We start from the raw sequence: 19,223 nt of genomic DNA, 5'->3' as shown, positions 1-19,223 counted from the left end.
CTTTATCCCAATAGCAAGGGAACCCCAGGAATGACATGCTGGCATTCGAATTTTGGGCAGTGTTCCAGCAGCCATGTGGAGAGGGGCAGGGGAGGTGGGAGGGGAAGAACCACCTGGATGGGCCTTGCGGTTACCTCCCCCACCCCGTTTTCCCGTTCACAGGCCGCCGCTGCCCAGCAGATCCCGATCTCCCTTCACACATCTCTGCAGGCACAAGCTCAGCTTGGACTGAGGGGTGGGCTTCCTGTGTCCCAGTCCCAGGAGATCTTCAGCTCTTTGCAGCCCTTCAGGTGAGCTCATGTACCAGCTTGCGGAGCTGGCAGCTCACAGCCAGGGCCTTGGCCCTGTGTGCAGCCTTCGTCCTGTAGCTGTTTGGTGCTTGTCTGCTTTGGGGCCAGTGGGGCGGGGAGGGGTGGGAGTTTGCTCTGAATCACTCTTCAGTCCGCTGTTAACTGTGCTCTAGGAGAGGCCTGGGGCGAGCTGATATGTGGTGGGCCTTGTTTTGCTTTTCCATGTCATCTTGCCTCCTTTCCTTGCTCCTTCCTCCTCCTCTCCCCTTGACTCCCTGTCTCCTCCCCACCGTGGTCTTCTCCGTCAGTGTGGCTGCCAGTCATTGTGGCTGATGTCCTGTGCCTCATACAGCCTGGATGTCTTCACTTGTTTAATCCAGCAGCATCAGCGCCATCTAGGAGCTTGTTCTCAGGCCCCATCCTGCACCCTCTGAGTCGTGCTCTGGGGGTGGGGCCGGGGATCTGTGGTTTAGCAAGCTCTCCGGGGATCTCTGAAGGGTGGGACCAGATCCGCAGCTGGACTCATCCACCTGATCCCGACCATATGTCTGGCTTTTGCAGATCTCAGGTGTACATGCACCCCAGCTTGTCACCGCCCAGCACCATGATCCTCTCTGGGGGCACAGCCTTGAAGCCTCCATACTCGGCGTTCCCAGGCATGCAGCCCTTGGAGATGGTGAAGCCGCAGTCTGGTTCACCCTACCAGCCCATGAGCGGGAACCAAGCCCTGGTCTACGAGGGCCAGCTCAGCCAGGCTGCTGGCCTGGGTGCCTCCCAGATGTTGGACTCCCAGCTCCCACAGGTCAGGAATTCAGTCACTCTACCCAAAGCCCTAGGCTTCTTTCCTTCACGACCTTGCCTTTTCTTTTCACCCGCCTCTCAGTGTGTGCTGGCCTATCGTGCTGTTGGTTGGTAGCCACTGTGCCCGTTCCTCAGCGTGCAGGAAATCAGCCTCTTCTGAGTAGCCCCATCACCTTTTTTTTTTTGGATAGAGTCTCGCTCTGTTGCCTAGGCTGGAGTGCAGTGGCATGATCTCGGCTCATTACAACCTCTGTCTCCCACATTCAAGCGATGCTCCTGCCTCAGCCTCCTGAGTAGCTGGGACTACAAGTGTGTGCCACTGTGCCTGGCTAATTTTTGTATTAGTAGAGGTGGGGTTTCACCATGTTGGCCAGGCTGGTCTCGAACTCCTGACCTCAAAGTGATCTGCCCGCCTTGGCCTCCCAAAGGGCTGGGATGACAGGCGTGAGCCACCACCCCTGGCCCCTCATCCATCTCTTTATTCTTGAGACCTGGCTGTCCCCTAAGCACTGCCTGCTCCTGCAGCCCCCAGACGGGGGCTCCTTCCTTTCTCCCTGCCCTTGTGCAGTAGGGTGTGGAATGGGTTAAGAGTCCTCTTTGCGTAGTTGTTGATGCTTCTAGACTCCTCTTCTTCCTTCCTCCCTGAAACGCCAGCTTTGAAGCCCACACCATAGACTGTGCCTGACAAGCCCTCCACTCTGCTATGGTGCCATCACCACATCTAGCGTCTGCTGTGAAATCTTCCTCTCCGTCAACCTGTGGGCAGTATTTGGCACCTTTGAAGGTCACCCTCCTTGTCTGGTCTGGCTTGCAGTCTGTCTCCACTCTCCTGTTCCAGTTCCTAGTGATTTTGATGTCTGCAGAGATGACCCCAGGTCTCTGTGCCATGGACCCTATCCATGCAGTTTGTGCCCTCCTCGCCGCTGGTGCCCTTGTTCACATGGGCCCCTGCTCTGTGCACTCCTGTCTAGGCTTGGCTGCTCCCAGTAGCTGTGGCTCTCGCATAATCTCAACTCTCAGTGTCCCTCTCAGTTGTCACCTCTGGCTTTTTCAATTCACTCCCTCTAGTGACCCAACTCCAAAATTCTTTTTTTTTTTTTTTGAGATGGAGTTTCGCTCTGTTGCCCAGGCTGGAGTGCAGTGGCGCAATCTCGGCTCACTGCAACCTCTCTGTCTCCTGGGTTCAAGCGATTATTGTGCCTTAGCCTCCCGAGTAGCTGGGATTACAGGCGCCCACCACCCACCGGCTAATTTTTGTATTTTTAGTAGAGATGGGGTTTCACCATGTCAGCCAGGCTGATCTCGAACTGCTGACCTCAGTGAGCCACCCACCTTGGCCTCCCAAAGTGCTGGGATTACAGGTGTGAGCCACCACACCCAGTCTCTGCCACCCATGTTTTTGTCATCCTCCCCCTTGGCCTGGCTTCTTCCTCCCCATCAGCAGATCTGCCGAGCCACATGGCCTTTGCGTTTCATCCAAGCTGTGGCTCTGAGTCAACCCCCACCCTCCTAGCAGCTTTTCAGACTTGCATCTTGCCCCTCGCTGCCTCCCACCCATGACCTCCCTTTCTGTGTCACCCAGGAAACAGGAGCAGTGACAGTCTCCAAGCCCCTGTGGCCACATCCCTGCCTAGGTGGTGCCTGTGCCCCTGGGGGACCCCGCCCCAGCACGTCTCCCTGTCTTTCGTGCATCAGATATCCCTTCCCGTCAGTACACAGACGAGCTGCAGTGCTGACCCCGTAATCCCGCCCCCCACACCCCTCGAACCACTTTCTTCACCCAGTTTCCAGGCCGTCACTCCTGGCTTTACTGCTGCCTCAGGCCTCCTCCTCAGTCTCCTTTGCTGTCCCCTCTCCTTCCCAGTCTGTAATGGTCAGCGTGCCCCTGGGCCCTGCTTTGGGTGTGTTTCAAGAGTCATGGCTCTAAATTCCTTCATCTTCTCCTCACTCCCAAATGGACATCTTTAGCTCAGATCTGTCCCTGGAATTGAATCTCAAATCCAATGGACTTTCCAGCATCTCTGCTATGGTGTCTTATGGCATCTCAAGACTCATCATATTCAAAACTCGATTTTCCTCCCGGTCCTTCTGCTTGTCCAGTCCACATCCTCCTTGGCTCCCTGCTCCCCCTCACCTCGCCCCCTTACCCTTCAGCAGGCCTGTCAGCTCTGGCTTTAAAAGGATTCAGAATCCAGCTGTGTCTCATCCCCTCCACACCCCTGCATGCTGTCCAGCTCCTGTAGGGACTCCTACCTGGCCTCCCTGCAAGTCAGATCATACCCCAAGTCAGCACTCTATAAACGGCAGCACGTTCCCATCATTTTCATCCTGCACCATTTTGGTGCTCCAAGGAGGAGCATGGTGTTTTGCGGCTCTGGCCACCACAAGTCTCAGTGATGTAATTCCAATAGATCCTTCTGACCCTCCACTGTGGACTCAATAGCAGGGAGATGAAGAGGACAGTGACTGAGAGACCAAAAGTGGCCCAGCCCCCCTACCCCATCCTGTTCCCCTGTCCTTAGAGTCTCCGGGCCCACATCCCCACTTCGCATATCTTGTTCTAGTTAGTTAGGCCCTGCAGCTACCCTGTTCTCCTGTCAGCATGCTTCAAAGGACCCCCACAGTCCGGAATCCAGCCCAGTCTTGTTTTTACCACCACTTGATGCAAAATAGTAAGAGTCTTGAACATGTGTGCTGTACAAAGGAATGCAGAGATATACGTCCGGTGCAGCTTTCATCTTTTGGGACTTGGCTTGGCCATTACTTCTGACTTTCCTCACTCGTCCTCTCCTTGCCCACCCTGCCCCAGGTGCACCCATAAATCTGGTGTGCACCCACAGATCCTATGCCGCTCTGCATCCCGAGTGTCCTGCAGCTGTGTCCAGTGTGTGACACACTATCCTGGCAGTGTGCAGGCCCATGTTGGACAGGGCCCTGCCGCTTCCTCGGCACCTTGTATGCTTTCAGTAAGCACTTGCTGGACAAAGGCAGAAAGGGCTGAAGATAGACGCAGCCCTTAGCATAGATGTGGATGAGACACACTTAACGCTGTTAGTTCCCGTGCCTGCAGCCAGCTTAGTCTTGCCCATTTTCTCACCACCTACTCTATTCCAGCAAGAAGACGTGCCTCTGCCATCGAAGGTGTGAAATCCTGGGCGATCTCTCCTGTGCTACAGTAGAAATCAGAGCATGTCCTGCTTTATGCAGGCTTTGCTTTAGTTCTTCTGAAGTGTATGAATCTGAAGTGCATGTGCGGTCGCTCTTTGGTGCGTTTGGGGTTTCTCCATAGCATCGTTCCCCCTCCTGACTGTCATTGTTGCCCAGCAGCTGACCATGCCACTGCCTCGGTACGGCTCCGGGCAGCAGCCACTGATCCTGCCCCAGTCTATTCAGCTGCCACCTGGGCAGAGCCTCTCCGTTGGGGCCCCCCGAAGGATTCCTCCGCCCGGGTCCCAGCCGCCAGTCCTGAACACCAGCAGAGAGGTAAGGGGACCCCATCTGCCTCTGACCCTAGGGAGGGGGCCTTGTGTCACCAACTTTTTCTAGCAAGCTAAGTACCCCTGTGTGGTAGAAAGAGCCAGTGGCTTGGGACTGCCAGGGCAGAAAGGAAGGTGACCATGTGTGGGGCCATCACAGAGGCAGGTCCTGGGGACTCTGAACATGTCGAGGGCTGAGGGCCAGGAATCAGCATTCCTCCCCAGCTCCCCAGGAGGCCCTGCTATGGACGGCCATGTTTCATTGGCTCTCCCACTTCACTTTAAAAAGAACAAAGTATTGTGATGGTTCTTGCTTCTAAGAAGAAGCCCTCTTGAGTCTGGCTTAGAGGGAAGGGGCTTGCAGATTTCTCTAGAACAGGGGTCCCCAGTCCCCGGGCTGCAGAGCTGTACTGGTCTGTGGGAAAATTGTCTTCCATGAAACTGGGCCCTGGTGCCAAAAACCACTGCTCTATAAGATGCCTCCCTGGGAATTCCCATGGCCCTCACCACCTCTGCCCTGGGTTGTTTGGTAAGTGTGTGGTCCAGCTGTCTCCAGGGCCTCAAATGACAGCTTGTTGCTGCTTGGTCTCTCTAGCCCTCTCAGATGGAGATGAAAGGCTTCCACTTTGCCGACAGTAAACAGAATGTCCCTTCAGGAGGCCCCGTGCCATCGCCACAGACCTACAGGTAAAGCCACTCCCTGGGGACTGCGTGCTGTGTAGCTGAGCAGTTGCCAGAGCTGCGGCCCAGTGGCTCAGAAGAATCTGGGCCCGGGGAGAGCCGCCAGAGACCTGGTCCCTCTATGGGCCATGTGTCACTGTGGTGTTTCGGCACTGGGATGCACTTGTGTTCCAGTTAAATTTGGGGGAGTGAGGAGTTAGGAGAGTGGTTTTGGTTTTAATCATTATAATAAGATGCTCTGGATTGGGGAGCTTTCTGGAAAGGTAGGAAAAGGAACGGCTGACATTTAGTAGGCATCAGGACTGACGTGACTTCCCATTAGATCCTAAAAACAGGACCCACTGGCCACAGGGCTGCATCCTGGCAAGGGGAGGAGCGTGGCCTTTCCCAGCGTCTCTTTCCTCGGACTTGCCCTATGACCCCTGCCAGGGGACTTTTTATTGCTGGGCTTATGGGGCCATTCTTTCCATGCTACAAACCAGCACCCTCTTTTTGCTTCCTTTGTGTCTGTCTCCACCTCCAGCAACTGTCTCAGGTCCCCTTAGCTGGATAGTCAGGTGGCTCTGTCAGATGTTGGCGAGAGCCTCTGGTCCACTGCCTTTTCTGCCCGTGCTGGTGTGTGAAGGCAGCACGCTCTGGCCCTGGGCTCCGAGGGCTTGTACAGTCCACCCTTGTTACATGTGGGAGATTCCTGAGACCCCTCTGTGTTTACATATGAGTGAAACAGACCTGCCTGACCCATGGTGCCCTGTGAGGTTAACACCATCGCTGCAGACGCCATGAGGTATCCCCACGACTACACAGGTACTTGTGGGCCTGAGGAGCGCTCTGCAAGCCGGGCCCCCATGGTCTGCAAGTTGCTCCAGCTGCACCCCCTCTGCCTCGCTGCCCTCCCTCTGCCCCACCGCCCTTTGCCTGTCCTCCATCACAGCATTCCACTCTTGTACCTTCATTTCCAGAGAAAGGGGTTTTTGTAGATTTTCCTCCCATTCCATCTTTTCTGTTCTTATTTTCACTCTCCTGGCTTCATTTATTTCTGTTTTTAGTACGTTTCGTTTTCCTACCATGTCTGTCACATAGACCAAAACATCAGGACTGTGTGAAAAAGATAGCTGGACAGCACCGACCATGGAGCGGAACTGGAAGGAGGAAGGCGGCTGCAGGTCTCAGCAGACGCTGTCCCGCTGCTGCCACAGGCAGATTCCAGCAGCCTCTGGCTACAGAGCCTTCCTCAAAAAGCAAAACCCAGAGACAGAGCCTCACGGGACAAGAGTCGCCTGTGTCTATGTAGTTGTGGGAATGAATGGCAGCAGATTATTCTTTGGAGCATATTTAGAAAGTGGAAGCCTTAAACTAGTAGCTTTGTTTCTATGGTGTTTTAGGGGGGTTGGGGAAATTGCTATAATTGTATAAAGCAGTGTTTGCCAAAGTGTTCTGGAAATAGAGCTGCTGAGATGTGCGCTGCAAAAACAAGGGTTCCCTGGTCAGGTCCTTGGGGGAGTGCTGTCCCCAGGGTGGCCTACTGGGGAGGGTACTCACCACACAGGCTGAGCGGGCCTAGGTTGAGAGTCCTGTTGAACTCTGCACACGGCACTTAGGCTTTTTGACCGCAGACTTTTTTTTCCCCACGTAGCACCTAATTAACATCCCTGGGAACTAACTAGTGGTCAGTGGAACACATTTAGAAGCATGTTGTTCATTTTGGTTCCCCCATCCCCTTTTCTGAAAAGTGAAGACTAGAACAATACTCGGCACAGTTCTGGCTCAGTGTCAGGCTTCTAGGCCTTTTGTCTGGGGCACTGCATCGTGTTGGTCCAGACCCTGAGACGGCCAGTGTCGCTTTCTGCACAGCAGGACAGCCATGCCCATCTGCACAGGGCCTCAGCCTCCCTCTCTTGCGGTGCGTCTCCTTGAGCTCTGTCCTGGAGGTGCCAGGGTGGTCAGTGACAGCCACCCCCTCACCCTTCTGCGTTCTGGGCTGTCTTAGGTCTGTGGTTGTTTTCCATCCAAGAGATCCACGGACCGTCCCGAGTGAGCGCCTCTGGCTGCAGGCCCTTCCTTCCTTGTGCCTCCTCCATGTGCTAGGCTTTGACTCCATTTCTGTGGTGACACGTTGTGTATTCTCAACCCCTGCCTTTGGTTTTTTCAGGCCTAGCTCTGCTAGCCCCAGTGGGAAGCCCTCTGGATCAGCAGTTAACATGGGCTCTGTGCAGGGACACTACGTGCAACAGGTAGAAGATGGCTTTCCAGACCCTTCAGCCCTGGACACTTAGGCCCGTCTCCAAGCGCCAAAAGAGAAGGGACTGTCCAACCTATCTGAGCGCTCCTTGTCTAAAGAGAGCCATGCCCTAGCGGTTAGAGCACGGAACCGGGAGCTGGGCCGCCCGCGTCCCTCCTGGCGAAGGCATTTCTCCTCTTGACGGGCGTCTGGATCCTTCCTTGTCCTGCAGAGAAGGGAGGATGCTGATTCCTCTGAGGAGGTGGTGCTGGAAGGTGGACCAGCCCTGGCAGGTCGGGGCTGAGGCGCCCTGGGAGACTCGGTTAGGTTTGGGGGTCGGCTTTAGGAGCCGGGGTGCGCGCGCTGGTTCTAGTCAGTGGTGTGTCTCGTCTTTGTCTTGGCTGGGTGGGAGCACAGGTGAAATTAAGTTTTCCCATTTTATAATGAAAAGGACATCGCAGTGTCTTTTCCTGCACGCACTATTCTCTTCTCTATTCTCTAAAACGTGCTGGGGCTCAGAGCTTAAGCCCCTCAGACGTGGGTTTTTAATCAGTCACTGTGCCTGGCTGGTAGAGATGGGAAGTGATTGCTCTCATTGGTTCCCCTGGGGGTCATGAAAGTTGTGTGGAATGAGCTTCTAAAGCTTTCTTCCAGAGTTCAGACCTGGTGGGGGGCAGATGCGCTGGCTGCTCTGTGACTTCCCCACCCCACTCCCCGTGTAGAGCCACAGACCAGGGGAGCCCTGACTAGGAATGGGGCCCCAGGGAAAGGTTACAGAGTGGGAATGGTGGGGGAGGGGGTTGGCTGAATCGCAGCCAGAGATCTGTGGGCGCCAAGTCTGCCTAGGGCCCCAGCAGACAGTCGGGGGCTCCGAGACTTGCAGGGGGCACTTGGATCTACTTGAAGGGGCTTTTTTGCCTGTGGGGCAGGAGGTGCACTGATTTGAAAAGGTTCTTCCAGTTGGCCTTGGGACCAGAACTGCTTCCGCCCTGGGATGTGCCATCGCGGAATTCTTTGTGGAGGACCCGGTGTCTTCCTGCCTCTCCGAATCACTGCACTCAGGGCTTATGGGGAGGGAGCAGAGACGGCACTCGCGCCACTTTCCTTACTAGGAGGGGGGTTTCTAAGTCTGGTCCTTCAACCAAGGGACTGACAACTTAGGGGAGCTTTCCCTGCAACTCAGGAGCAGGAAGGGAGTGGTGGGAACTATGTATCCAAACACGTTTCAGCGTCAGGGTCACTTTGTTTTTCCCATTCATCTGTCCAAAGGCAAAACAACGAGTGGATGAGAAACCCAGCCTGGGAGCCGTGAAGCTGCAGGAGGCCCCCTCGGCTGCCTCCCAGATGAAGCGAACCGGAGCGATCAAGCCTCGGGCTGTCAAAGTGGAGGAGAGTAAGGCCTGACAGTGCCTGGCTGCCACCTCGCCTCGCCCTACTGAGGACGGTGCCGCCATGCGGCCTCGACACAGCCGACACTCGGGAGCCTCACCAGATCCACCGTCCAAATACGTGGCCCGGACTGAGAGACCTCCCTCCTCTCCACTCCCGAAAGCTCCGTTGTCAACCAGCTTGCACCCGTGGATATATGGCATTGACCCGCTTGCTTTGATATGAAACAAAAAAGCAGACGACTCCTTCATCCCATCTGCTCCTACCGTGACCGTGGAGTGACGCCTCCCGTGCAGTGCAGATTTGCCCTCCCTGCCTCCTCCCTGTCCTGCCGCGCAGCCAGGGCGCCTTCTCAGCAGTGCTTCCGGCCCAGCCGCCCATCCCTAGGCACAGTGATTTGGCAGCAGGGTCATTTTACTTTGAGGCTTTTTGTTTTAAAATGTAGCCAAGGTTTTTACAAAGGGGAAAGGAAAAGAAAACAAAAACGCAAGCTCCATGTGTATAGCTGAACTTTTATATGTTTCTCGCCAGCCCCTCCGCTCCCTTCCATCTCTAGCCTCTGTCCTGTTTAGTTTGATACGTCACTGCAGTACCTTAAGAGGTGACTCTTAAGAATGCATCCCCTCCTGATTCCTCAGCTGGTTCACCCTTGAGGTTATTTGCAAAAAGAAAAGGAGGTTCTTGAGGGCACCGATTGCGAGCATTCTGGTGCCTGGCTCCCCGCCTGGGAAGCGATGGGGTGCTCAGAGCAGCAGGCAGGTTGGGGGGAGGGGGGGTCACAGTTGGGTTCCAGCTCCCGGCTTGATGAGCCCAGGGCGCTTACAGGCAGCCCATGAAGTTGATGACGGTTTTAGCATGAGAATCACACAGGGTCCCTGTCCTGGGCTCCTCTAAAGCCAGTGGATGTGCTGGGCACCAGAGACAAATCATGGAGATGGCTGCTGGTGGCTCCCAGGTTGGCCCAGACGGGGTGAGCTGACACACCACAGGCCCATCCCAGGCCCCGTGGGCTCTGCTTCTGGGGCTCCATACCCTGCCCTGCAGGGGTGCTGTGTTTTTCACACATTTCTTTCCCTGAAGCCTTCTGTAACCTGTCATTTTCCTTTCTTCCTCTTCCGGAGCCTGCTGCTTTCTCTGGACCCGTCTCCACCTCCCACACAGCTCATCGTGAACGCCACTTGGTGATGGAGGGAGTGGACCCATGTGTGGTCCCCAAGTGAGGCCACTGGGAGTTTGTCCTTTTCCTCCTTTGCTTCACTCCCAGCAGCAGACCCAGGTTGTCAGGACAGGAGGGCCTGAGCTAAGCCGTAGGCATCAGTCTCATTTGTCTTCAGACGGTGGGGACAGGTCCAGGGTGAGGCTGGGTGGAGGGCTGACCAAGGTCCAAAGGGCCTGCGCAGCCTCCGGGAGGGCAGCTTCTCCAGCCAGAGGCTTGTGTGAGCCATCGTGTGCTGGGCTTGTTGTTTTTAAGTAAGAAACAAGGAAATCACTCCAGATTCTGTCATTCCAAGGAAAGGGAAGGGGACAGTTCAAGTTTCTCAGCTGTTCTTAGGGGTCACTGAGCGTCTACCTCCTCCTCCAGAGGAGGCTGGCTCAGAACACCTAGAGGAGGGGGCCAGGGATGCACCCCCCACCAGAGGCTGCCTTCAGCGTCTCACGGGTGCAGGACAGCGCTCAGGCTTGGGCTCTAAGCTCTGTGTCTAGCGTAGAACATGGGGAAGGAGCATCTTAGGAACTGCTGAAGTAACTTCTTACTGCTCTCACAATTCTAAGGAAGCAGGAGAACGGCCTCCTACCAACAGCGCCCACCCCAGAGCTGCCTGGGAAAGGGCAGTTTTACTGAAAGGTGCTTTACTGTTCACCTGCATCTTTCAGCAGCTCCCCTCCTGCCCTCACCTGGTCTTTTCCCTCTTTATCCCAAGCCTTTATGCTTGAGTCCCTTCCCCAGGGGCTGCCCACCCGACAGTTCCAGGCATTCCCTACCTGAGCTTCTTGTCTGCTTTTCCTTCTCCCACTGCAAGCGGCTGCTTGTGGGGCCTGGGATGAGCCCTCTCTGTCCCCACCAGCCCTCCTTGCCAAGCCATTCCTGGGTGAGTCCAGGCCTGCGGGAGCCACACATTCATCTCCACCTGGACACTTGAGCCGCATGGCCAGACCCCTCCCACCTGACGCGGTGGTGCGTGTGATTTGTCAAAAAGAAAGCCTTCTGGATGCTGTTAAGATGTACCCTTCAGGTGAACCTGGCATCAGACCCACAGTACTTGCTGTTTGAGAAAAAATAAAAACAAAAAGGTCACCTATTCTCCAGCCCTTTTCTCTTACCTGGTATTTCCTTCCTTTCTCCTCCCCCACCCCAAATAAAAAAACAAAAAACACTAGAATTTATTTATATGTATTGATGTTGTAGGTCTAGGTGAAAAAAAAAGAAGTAAATGTTTCACTGCTCTATTTATATATAATGTCTGAATTAATTCTGTGCAGGAAAGGCCAGGAAATTGCATGTGAAGTTCGGTGCAGTCACCACCTCTGTGTGACCTGAGCTGCAGTCTCTTCGCTGAGATGCAGGTTTTAAGTCAGACTTGGGGGGCTGAGGGCAGGCCTCAGGCCTCCCAGCGCCCCAACCCCTCCTTGGTCTAATGAAATGCAGTTCTTAGTGCAGAGACGTTTTAAGGTGCAATATATCTCTTCCTTTCCCATGGTTTTAGAGCCAAGCTCAAGGTAGTAGGACGTAGGGTCTTATTTTGTTTTCAAACCCCCATCCTCAGAGCGCAGATACATGCAGAGGCTTCTGCCAGGATACCACGGGGCCTTAGTGGGAACAGGTGGAGACCAGCACTTCCCTTTCCTGCTGCTGAGGTAGGGATTGGGGGGTCAGAACCCACTCACTTTGGCCTGTTAAAGTTGCCCTCCTGACGCTGGCAGCTCTGCCTTGGTCATTGGGGATGCGGCTCGTTGCTCAGCAACCAGTGGCCTTGCGGTATTGTCCACCGTCCACTAGAGTGGGATGAAGCCCAGAGTGTGGGTGTACGTCTCAAATGCCCACCCACCCACTGGGGACTGCAATGCCAGCTGCATTTGGTTTGGTTTTCTTAACTGTTGGCTTCTCCCCACAGCTTTTTTTTTTTTTTTTTTAAACATTCGTATTGTTTTCAAACTTGGAATTCATAGACACTCTGGTTCTAGGTTCCTTAAGGGGGAAAACAAAAGATGACTTTATTTCACATTCAAGAAAATCAGTTCAGTTCCAAAGCTGTGGTCCTTCCAGCCACTTCTAGGGACACTGGGGAACCCTGTTAAACGCTGACATCAGTGCTCTCCAGCCGTGCTGTCACCCTCCTATCTTCTGGATCTGCCTTCGGGATGGTCAGTGACGGCTTCTGGAAGCTGAGCACACACAGGTGCACGGCCATGCTGTGGTCTGGCCTGCTACGGCAGCATGGCAGCTCTGGTGGAGCCTTCTCCCTTGCCATTTGGTTCCCCTCTGCCAAGTAGCTGCAGGCTGCCCCTCCAATCTTCATTTGTCCCTTTTCACTTCCTGCAGAGCAAGCCTGGGTTAGAGGGTCTGCTGGAAATGGCCTTTGAAGACCAAGGATACCAGGATGTGTGCACTCTGTCGTGTTCTGTGATGAATGGGAAACGTAGGCTTCCAGAAAGCCAGCTCTCTTCTGAAATGTGACGGACCTAAGCAGGAAGTCATCCAGGACAGGAGTGGCTCAGTGTTGGGGATGGACGCTGTCGCCCAGCCATGCTCCACCAGGGCCACCAATGTGTATTTGGCTGGTGGTCTTCGGGCATGTGAGACCTGCTCTTCACTGTCTCCACCCCACTTGGTGGCCTCCAGGATGGTAGTGGCACCCTCAGAGCCCCATCTTCAGCATGTTCTGAAGCCTCAGAGTGGAAATTCCTGCTAAGGCTCTGTGTGGACGCCTTTCTCCCATGATCTAAAGGGGACACTGTACTCAAGCTTTTGACCTCATGCCTTGTGTAGTAAAAAAGGATTTGGGGGTTTTGTTTGGTTCCTGAGAGGGTTGTGTTTTGTTTTTGTTTCCTTTTGTTTATGTTTTGGCCTTTCCTCTTTGTCTTTCCATGTAGACCAGATATTTGAAAGGGCAGACGATGGCTAGAGGTGTAATGTGCAGCTTGTTTATACGTTATTTCGGGAAACTTACCTTGGATGGGAAATGGAATCGTGGATTCACCAGGCCGGTGCTGGCACACTCACCCTCGCCCTTTCCCTCCGGTTCAGTACCTATTGTTTCTCCTTTCAAATATGTGATTGTACTAGCTCTTTCCATATGAAAGAATTCTCCTTATTTAAATAAAAAAAGTTAAAAAAGATAAAGCTGAACATGCTTTCTCAGGTTGTACATCCCTCGTTTCTTGGTCATTTGACCAGAGAGACCTACAGATCAAAGAGTTCTAATTTTACAGAGTTCACACGGAAATTAGGAGTGGCACGGCTGAAATGCCTTAACAGAAGCTGTGTGGGTAGAGAAGGGATTGAAACCCGTGGCTAAGAAGCATCTTCCAAATGCGGCAGCATCAAGCACTCCACTCTCTTCCCACGGATGGCATCTGGTTGTGCACAGTGCCTGCCTGTGGCCCCGTCACTTGCCGTGAGAAATGAGCTGGTCAGAGGAGGTAAGCATTTGATGTGGCGTGTTGTGTTGTCACTTCTAGCGGTGCTTTTGCAGGAAGTGGAGGAGGATTATGCTGTGCTTTGGGGTGGGGAGGGAGCAAGCCAGGCCTGGGGTAGCGAAGGGTAAAAGGTAAGAATGGGCTGAGGCAGCAGTTCTCAGTTTTGCCATTGCCTCACTGACCTGGGGAAAGACGTTTCACCACCTGAGTCAGTCTCCTTAATCATAAAACATAGATTGTTAATGGTATCGACCTCATGGCGTAGTGTGGATTCAAAGTCACCAGTAGCTTTTAGCTTAGTGCCTAGGACCAGCTAAGAAAACTTATAAATTACCCCCAAGAAATAAAACGCTGTTTCCATGAGGAACCCCAGTCCCTCAACTTCCTTCTGAGCCTTTTGACTATGGAAGAGAGTTGGGGACCTGGCCATGGGCATCTCAGCTTTATCTAGCCACACTCACTGCCCTGATTCACTGCTCCCTAGGGACAGGTGGCTCACAAAATCTCAAAGGGAGACCAGCCCTGAAAGAGGCTAGTCCTAAGGTTGGGGGCTTGCAAGATGGAGGCTGTAAGTCCTGAGGCACCACCACTGTTAGCATGGCATGAACCAAAGCTTAACAGCCCAGCCCCACTCCCTCCGGGGGCCCAGGGAACCCTCCCTGCCCACTGTAAATACAGTTGCCTGCAGGCTCTGGCCACAAACCCAGGTGAGCCCCAGCTCCTTGCCTCTCTGTGGGATCTTGGGTGAGTCACATAACCCCTCAAGGGTAAGCCATAAAGAAGTAACCACTAAATTCTAACTGGTGTCATCTAATGCTATGTTGACCAACATGGAAAAAAAGTCTTGCAGGCAGCCAAGAACCATAATTAAGGTTATTAAACCTGCAGTGTGCCCTTTTGGTCTGTATACATTAACATACAAATAGACCAGGAGATCAAGAAGGAGCGAGGCTGAGAAGAGTGATCCATCAGCCTGGTTGCGTTGCTGTCAGTTACCCTGCTCTGGGTGCCGACTGTTCAGAGAAAACATGGGAAGGGGTGCATTGACCCAACCAAAAGTACCATGTCTGCTCCAAAGCAGGCCTTTGGGAAGGCTCTTGACCCTCAGCAGAGGGGACTGGAGAGGCTGATGGATGAGGAGGAGCCCTGGGAAGGGAGGAAGAAGCCTCCAGTCTTCTGCCACGGAGTTTAGGGGAGATGCCCCCACTGGAGCCTCTGATGGTCATGCAGCCCCCACTGATGTCCAGGTTTTTTTGGTTTTGTTTTTTGTTTTGAGACGGTCTCACTTTGTAGTCCAGGCTGGAGTGCAGTGGTGAGACCAAGGCTCACGGCAGCCTCGACCTCTCTGCCCCAAGTGATCTCCTGCCTCAGCCTCCCTTGTAGCTGGGACTGCAGGCAGACGCCAAGGGGCCCAGCTAATTTTTGTATTTTTTTGTAGAGACGGGGTCTCACTGTGTTGCCCAGGCTCTCCTGGACTCAAGCGGGCTCACGGATCCTCCCACCTCGGCCACCCAAAGTGCTGGGGTTACAGGCGTGAGCCACCGCCCCCGGCCCTAGGTCCGTTTTAAATGCCCTTACCCTCAGCCACTTCACCGCTAGATGTATGTGCAAGCAGGTTCGTGGCATCGATGTTTTTCGGCAAGGAAACTAGGAGCGCCCGCGGGCGTGGGGGCACGTGCCTGTGGTCTCAGCTGCTCTGGAGGCCGAGGAGGGAGGATTGCTTCGGGCAGAGAGGTCGAGGCTGCAGCAAGCCGTGGTCCTGCCACTGTACTCCAGCCTGGGCGACAGAGCGAGACCCCGTCTCTTAAAAAAAAAAATTAAGGTCGGACGCAGTGGCTCACGCCTGTAATCCCAGCACTTTGGGAGGCCGAGGTGGGCGGATCACTTCAGGTCGGGAGTTCGAGACCAGCCTGGCCAACATGGTGAAACCCTGTCTCTACTAAAAATACAAAAATTAACCGGGCGTGGTGGCGTGCGCCTTCAATCTCAGCTACTCGGGAGGCTGAGGCAGGAGAATCGCTTGAACCCGGGAAGCGGAGGTTGCGGTGAGCCGAGATCGCGCCATTGCACTCCAGCCTGGGCAACAAGAGCGAAACTCCGTCTCAAAAAAAAAAAAAAAGAAAAAGAAAAAAACTAGGAGCAAACTGGCGCGCCCGGCAGAACGCCGTTGTGCAGACGCAGAATTAAGATCTTCACGCCAGATGGAGTGAAAAAGCAAGGAGCAGAAGATGGGTGGGAGCCCACTGCGCTTTTTAAAAGCTGCACGCCTGCTTAGAGTACACAGAAATCCTGGCGCACAAAACAGTAGCACCCGAGAGAGGGGAGGTCGCCGCGTTTCACACCTGCCTCTCCTCCGGGACCGGCGCCCTCGCCCGCTGCGCACGCGCGTCACCCTCGCCCAGTGCGCACGCGCGCTGCTGCCCGTCTGGCCCCGCAGGCTCGGTGAATCGAACGTTGAGCAGGGCGGTGGGTGGTGCGGAGTGTCGAGCGGCCTCACCCCCAACCGTCGGCCCAGTCGGACGGTTCCGAGGCGTTGCCGGGAGCCGGGCGCGGCTCTATGTGGACTCGGAGAAACGCGGGTACATTTGGGGACACCGGGGACGAGAGCCCAGCCCGGACTTGGGGGAGTCCGTCAGTGCGGGACGCGGGTCCGTGGCTTGCGGACGGGCTGGGGCCGGGGGCGTCCCCGTCTTTCCGGAGCTGGGGGCGGGGTTCGGGCCCGGGCAGATGCGGCGTTCGGGCGGCCGAGCCCCGAAGTAAGAACTCCGTGGCGCGTGCAGCCCTAGGGAGGAAGGGCGTGCTGCGGGTGCAGTCTCAGGGTGAGGACGGAGCTGGGGCCGACGCAGCCTCGGGAGTTGGTGGACGGGACAGCTGCGGCCTGTGGGGAAGAAGGGCCGGCCAGGGAGATGCGGTCTGCAAGGGGAGAGGAGGCACTCCCAGGACGGATGGGACCTTTTGGGACGAAGGCGCTCAAGGCAGATGCAGCTCAGGGAGGGAAGGGCGCGTCCAGGGTAGATGGGGCCTGAGGAGACCAGCAGGGCGCCAACGGCCAGATGCGGCTTTGGTGTGAGACAGGGTGTCCCAGGCCTGATGCAGCCTCAAGAGAAGCGGAGCTCAAGGGAAGATGAAGCCTGGAGGAGAACGTGGGGGCGCAGGGTGCAAATGCACCCTCCAGGCGAGAAAGGGAGCACCCGGGGATGATGTGCCGCTGGGATAGAAGGCAGGGAGGCACTGGGGGCAGATGCATCCTTGAGGAGAGATGAGGAGGCCCCGAGGCTCGGCCAGGTTGGGGTCCCTGGGCTGTAAGCAGCTGAGATGGCACCCAGGAGCTGCCCAGGGTCAGGTAGCTGTGGCCGCACTGTGGGCTTCTGGTCGTCGGGGAGGGAGGGGAGAAACCCTGGCGTTCCTTAGCAGTGTTCTCGCGCCCAAGACGTGCTGGGCAGGTTTTGTGGAATGAGTTGTTGAAAGGAGTGAATGTCCAGTCCTGAGATCCCCTGAATTCCCACCCGGGTTCACTGCTAGTGCCCCTCACCCCACATGTCTACCTGAACCAAGGCTCCAGGAACTTCGGCCTTTCTCAGCAGCCCGGCTGTGCTGTGGTTCTCCCGGTGTGTCCGGGAGCCGGGTGGCTGGGGATCCCTTCTGTAGCCTCTCGTGAGCCCTCATGGACCACGGCTCTTCCCTTCTTTTCTAGGGCGTCTGCCTGAGCCCGCTTTTCTACAAGATGTGGGGATTTTTGAAGCGCCCTGTAGTGGTGACGGCTGACATCAACTTGAGCCTTGTGGCCCTGACTGGGATGGGGTTACTGAGCCGGCTGTGGCGACTCACCTACCCGCGGGCTGTGGTGTAAGCTAAATGACTCCATTCCCAGGGTGAATCTAGAATTGTACTTTGTGACAGGAGGCGCCCTTACTGAATAGCATAAATGGGAGAGTGAAATCCTGACTTCTTGGTGATAGGTGTTTTGGGCAGTGAGAGGAGAGACCAGTCTGTCCCCAGGACAGCCCCAGCAGAGTACACCTTTTAGGTCTTGCCTTCTGAGTCTGTAACAGGTGAAATTTGGCCCATTAAAGGGGTGCAGTAGAGGAAAATCTGGTTGCCAGCCTTAAGTAACAGTTTTAAAGTCTGGACGGCAGAGGATTGATGGATTTGGAAGTAAGTCTTCACTGTTGAGAGCACTTTTTAGAATGTGTTTTTGTCATAATGGGAAGTGATTGCTGTTATTATTGAAGGGCTCTTTATTAACTGATTAATGTGTGTGTGTGTGTGTGTGTGTGTGTGTGTGTGTGTGTGTGTGTGTGTTTGAGACGGAGTCTTGCTGTGTCGCCCAGGTTGGAGTGCAGTGGTGCCATCTCGGCTCACTGCAACCTCTGCCTCCTGGGTTCAAGCAATTCTCTGCCTCAGCCTCCCGAGTAGCTGAGATTACAGGTGCCCGCCACCACACCCAGCTAATTTTTGTATTTTTAGTAGAGACGGGATTTCACCATCTTGGCCAGGCTGGTATTGAACTCCTGACCTCATGATCCACCCACCTCGGTCTCCCGAAGTGTTAGGATTACAGGCGTGAGCCACTCCGCCCTGCTGCATGTTCTTTTTTGTTTAACTTTTTATTATGGAAAACGTCAAACATATACAAAAGCAGGGAGACAAGTATAATGAATGACCCCCCCACACACACCAGTATATTCATTACCCAGCTTCACCGTATCAGTTCACAGCCAGGCCCCTCCCTGCAGTGGTTTTTACTTTGAAGCAAATCCTAGTATTCATAGATAATTCAGCGGGATATCTGTAAAAGATGAGGATTTTTTTTTTTTTTTTGGAGACATAGTTTTACTCTGTCGCCCAGGCTGTAGTGCAATGGTGCGATCGTGATTCTCCTACTTCAGCCTCCCGAGTACCTGGGATTACAGGCATCTGCCACCACGCCTGGCTCATTTTTGTATTTTTAGTAGAGAAGGGGTTTCACCATGTTGGCCAAGCTGATCTGGAACTCCTGACCTTGTGATCCACCTACCTTGGCCTCCCAAAGTGCTGGGATTACAGGCGTGAGCCACCGTGCCTGGCTGAGGATTCTTAAAAACAAAAATCACATAACCACAGTTGCATTATCATGCCTGAGAAACTGACAGCAGTTTCTTGGTTATCTTCACCTCTCCCTGATTGAAAACATGTTATTGCAGTTGATTCCCACGTTTTCCTTTCATACTTGCAGCCGTTTCATTGGGTCATCGCTAGCCACAGACATGTGCTGCTGGTGGGGGCGGGGGTGGGGGGGTTGGGTAGGTAGGTAAGCAGGATTAGCCTTGCGTCCCAGGAGGTCTTTCAGCAGGTTGGCTCATAGTATCCACCTAAATCAAACACGAGGGAGAGACAGAATCTGTATGGGCAGGCATGCTGAGTGCCAGATGTGCTTGGTGAATTCCCCATGTCTCTGTGGGTGGGTGATGCTGTATGCATCTTAATATTTGGGGATGGGAAACAATTGGGGCAAAAGATCCAGCCTTTGCTGATCACCCACCCAAAGTCATTTGGAAACACATACACATTTATCCTCACAGTTTTTGTTTACAGTTAAGATTCTAATTGAATATAATATGGGTTGTTGTTTTTTTTTCTAGTTTTGACGAAGTATATTATGGGCAGTACATCTCTTTTTACATGAAACAAATCTTCTTCTTGGATGACAGTGGGCCGCCATTTGGCCACATGGTGCTGGCCTTGGGAGGT

The 19,223-nt window shown here is 54.3% G+C and overlaps 2 protein-coding genes, 1 non-coding gene and 1 pseudogene across 47 annotated transcripts in view; 3 read left to right on the top strand and 1 right to left on the bottom strand.

Moving 5' to 3' along the window:
* PRRC2B (proline rich coiled-coil 2B) overlaps positions 1 to 13,197 on the top strand; it is a 128,458-nt gene extending 115,261 nt beyond the window's left edge. For 16 of the 25 annotated variants that reach the window (XM_055117555.2, XM_055117557.2, XM_063594119.1 and 13 more), the window contains 6 exons: positions 163 to 290; positions 852 to 1,092; positions 4,416 to 4,574; positions 5,163 to 5,254; positions 7,398 to 7,479; positions 8,736 to 13,197. In XM_055117555.2, coding sequence (XP_054973530.1) covers positions 163 to 290; positions 852 to 1,092; positions 4,416 to 4,574; positions 5,163 to 5,254; positions 7,398 to 7,479; positions 8,736 to 8,870 — 837 coding nt within the window. In that variant the 3' untranslated portion in view covers positions 8,871 to 13,197. The remainder of the gene's footprint in view (positions 1 to 162; positions 291 to 851; positions 1,093 to 4,415; positions 4,575 to 5,162; positions 5,255 to 7,397; positions 7,480 to 8,735) is intronic. The other 9 variants (XM_055117558.2, XM_057298621.2, XM_034929320.3 and 6 more) reach the window with 3 other exon arrangements.
* LOC112440893 (small nucleolar RNA SNORD62) lies at positions 3,480 to 3,565 on the top strand. Its single transcript, XR_003028884.1, has one exon. It is a non-coding gene; the product is annotated as a small nucleolar RNA SNORD62 (small nucleolar RNA).
* On the bottom strand, positions 12,409 to 13,150 carry LOC106635142 (uncharacterized; annotated as a pseudogene).
* Positions 13,198 to 13,826: 629 nt separating the features above from the next.
* The window catches only part of POMT1 (protein O-mannosyltransferase 1), a 23,873-nt gene continuing 18,476 nt past the window's right edge, over positions 13,827 to 19,223 (top strand). For 6 of the 21 annotated variants that reach the window (XM_003822389.5, XM_063594129.1, XM_008975958.4 and 3 more), the window contains exons 1-3: positions 13,827 to 16,072; positions 17,188 to 17,339; positions 19,115 to 19,221. In XM_003822389.5, coding sequence (XP_003822437.3) covers positions 15,722 to 16,072; positions 17,188 to 17,339; positions 19,115 to 19,221 — 610 coding nt within the window. In that variant the 5' untranslated portion in view covers positions 13,827 to 15,721. Of the gene's footprint in view, positions 16,313 to 17,187; positions 17,340 to 19,114; positions 19,222 to 19,223 lie in introns of all 21 variants that reach the window. The other 15 variants (XM_063594133.1, XM_055117561.2, XM_063594131.1 and 12 more) reach the window with 12 other exon arrangements.

Source organism: Pan paniscus, chromosome 11, assembly GCF_029289425.2.
Source record: "Pan paniscus chromosome 11, NHGRI_mPanPan1-v2.0_pri, whole genome shotgun sequence".
Lineage (NCBI taxonomy): Eukaryota > Metazoa > Chordata > Mammalia > Primates > Hominidae > Pan > Pan paniscus.
Note: the sequence above shows the minus strand (reverse complement) of the source record. Positions and strands in the feature narration are given on the sequence as shown.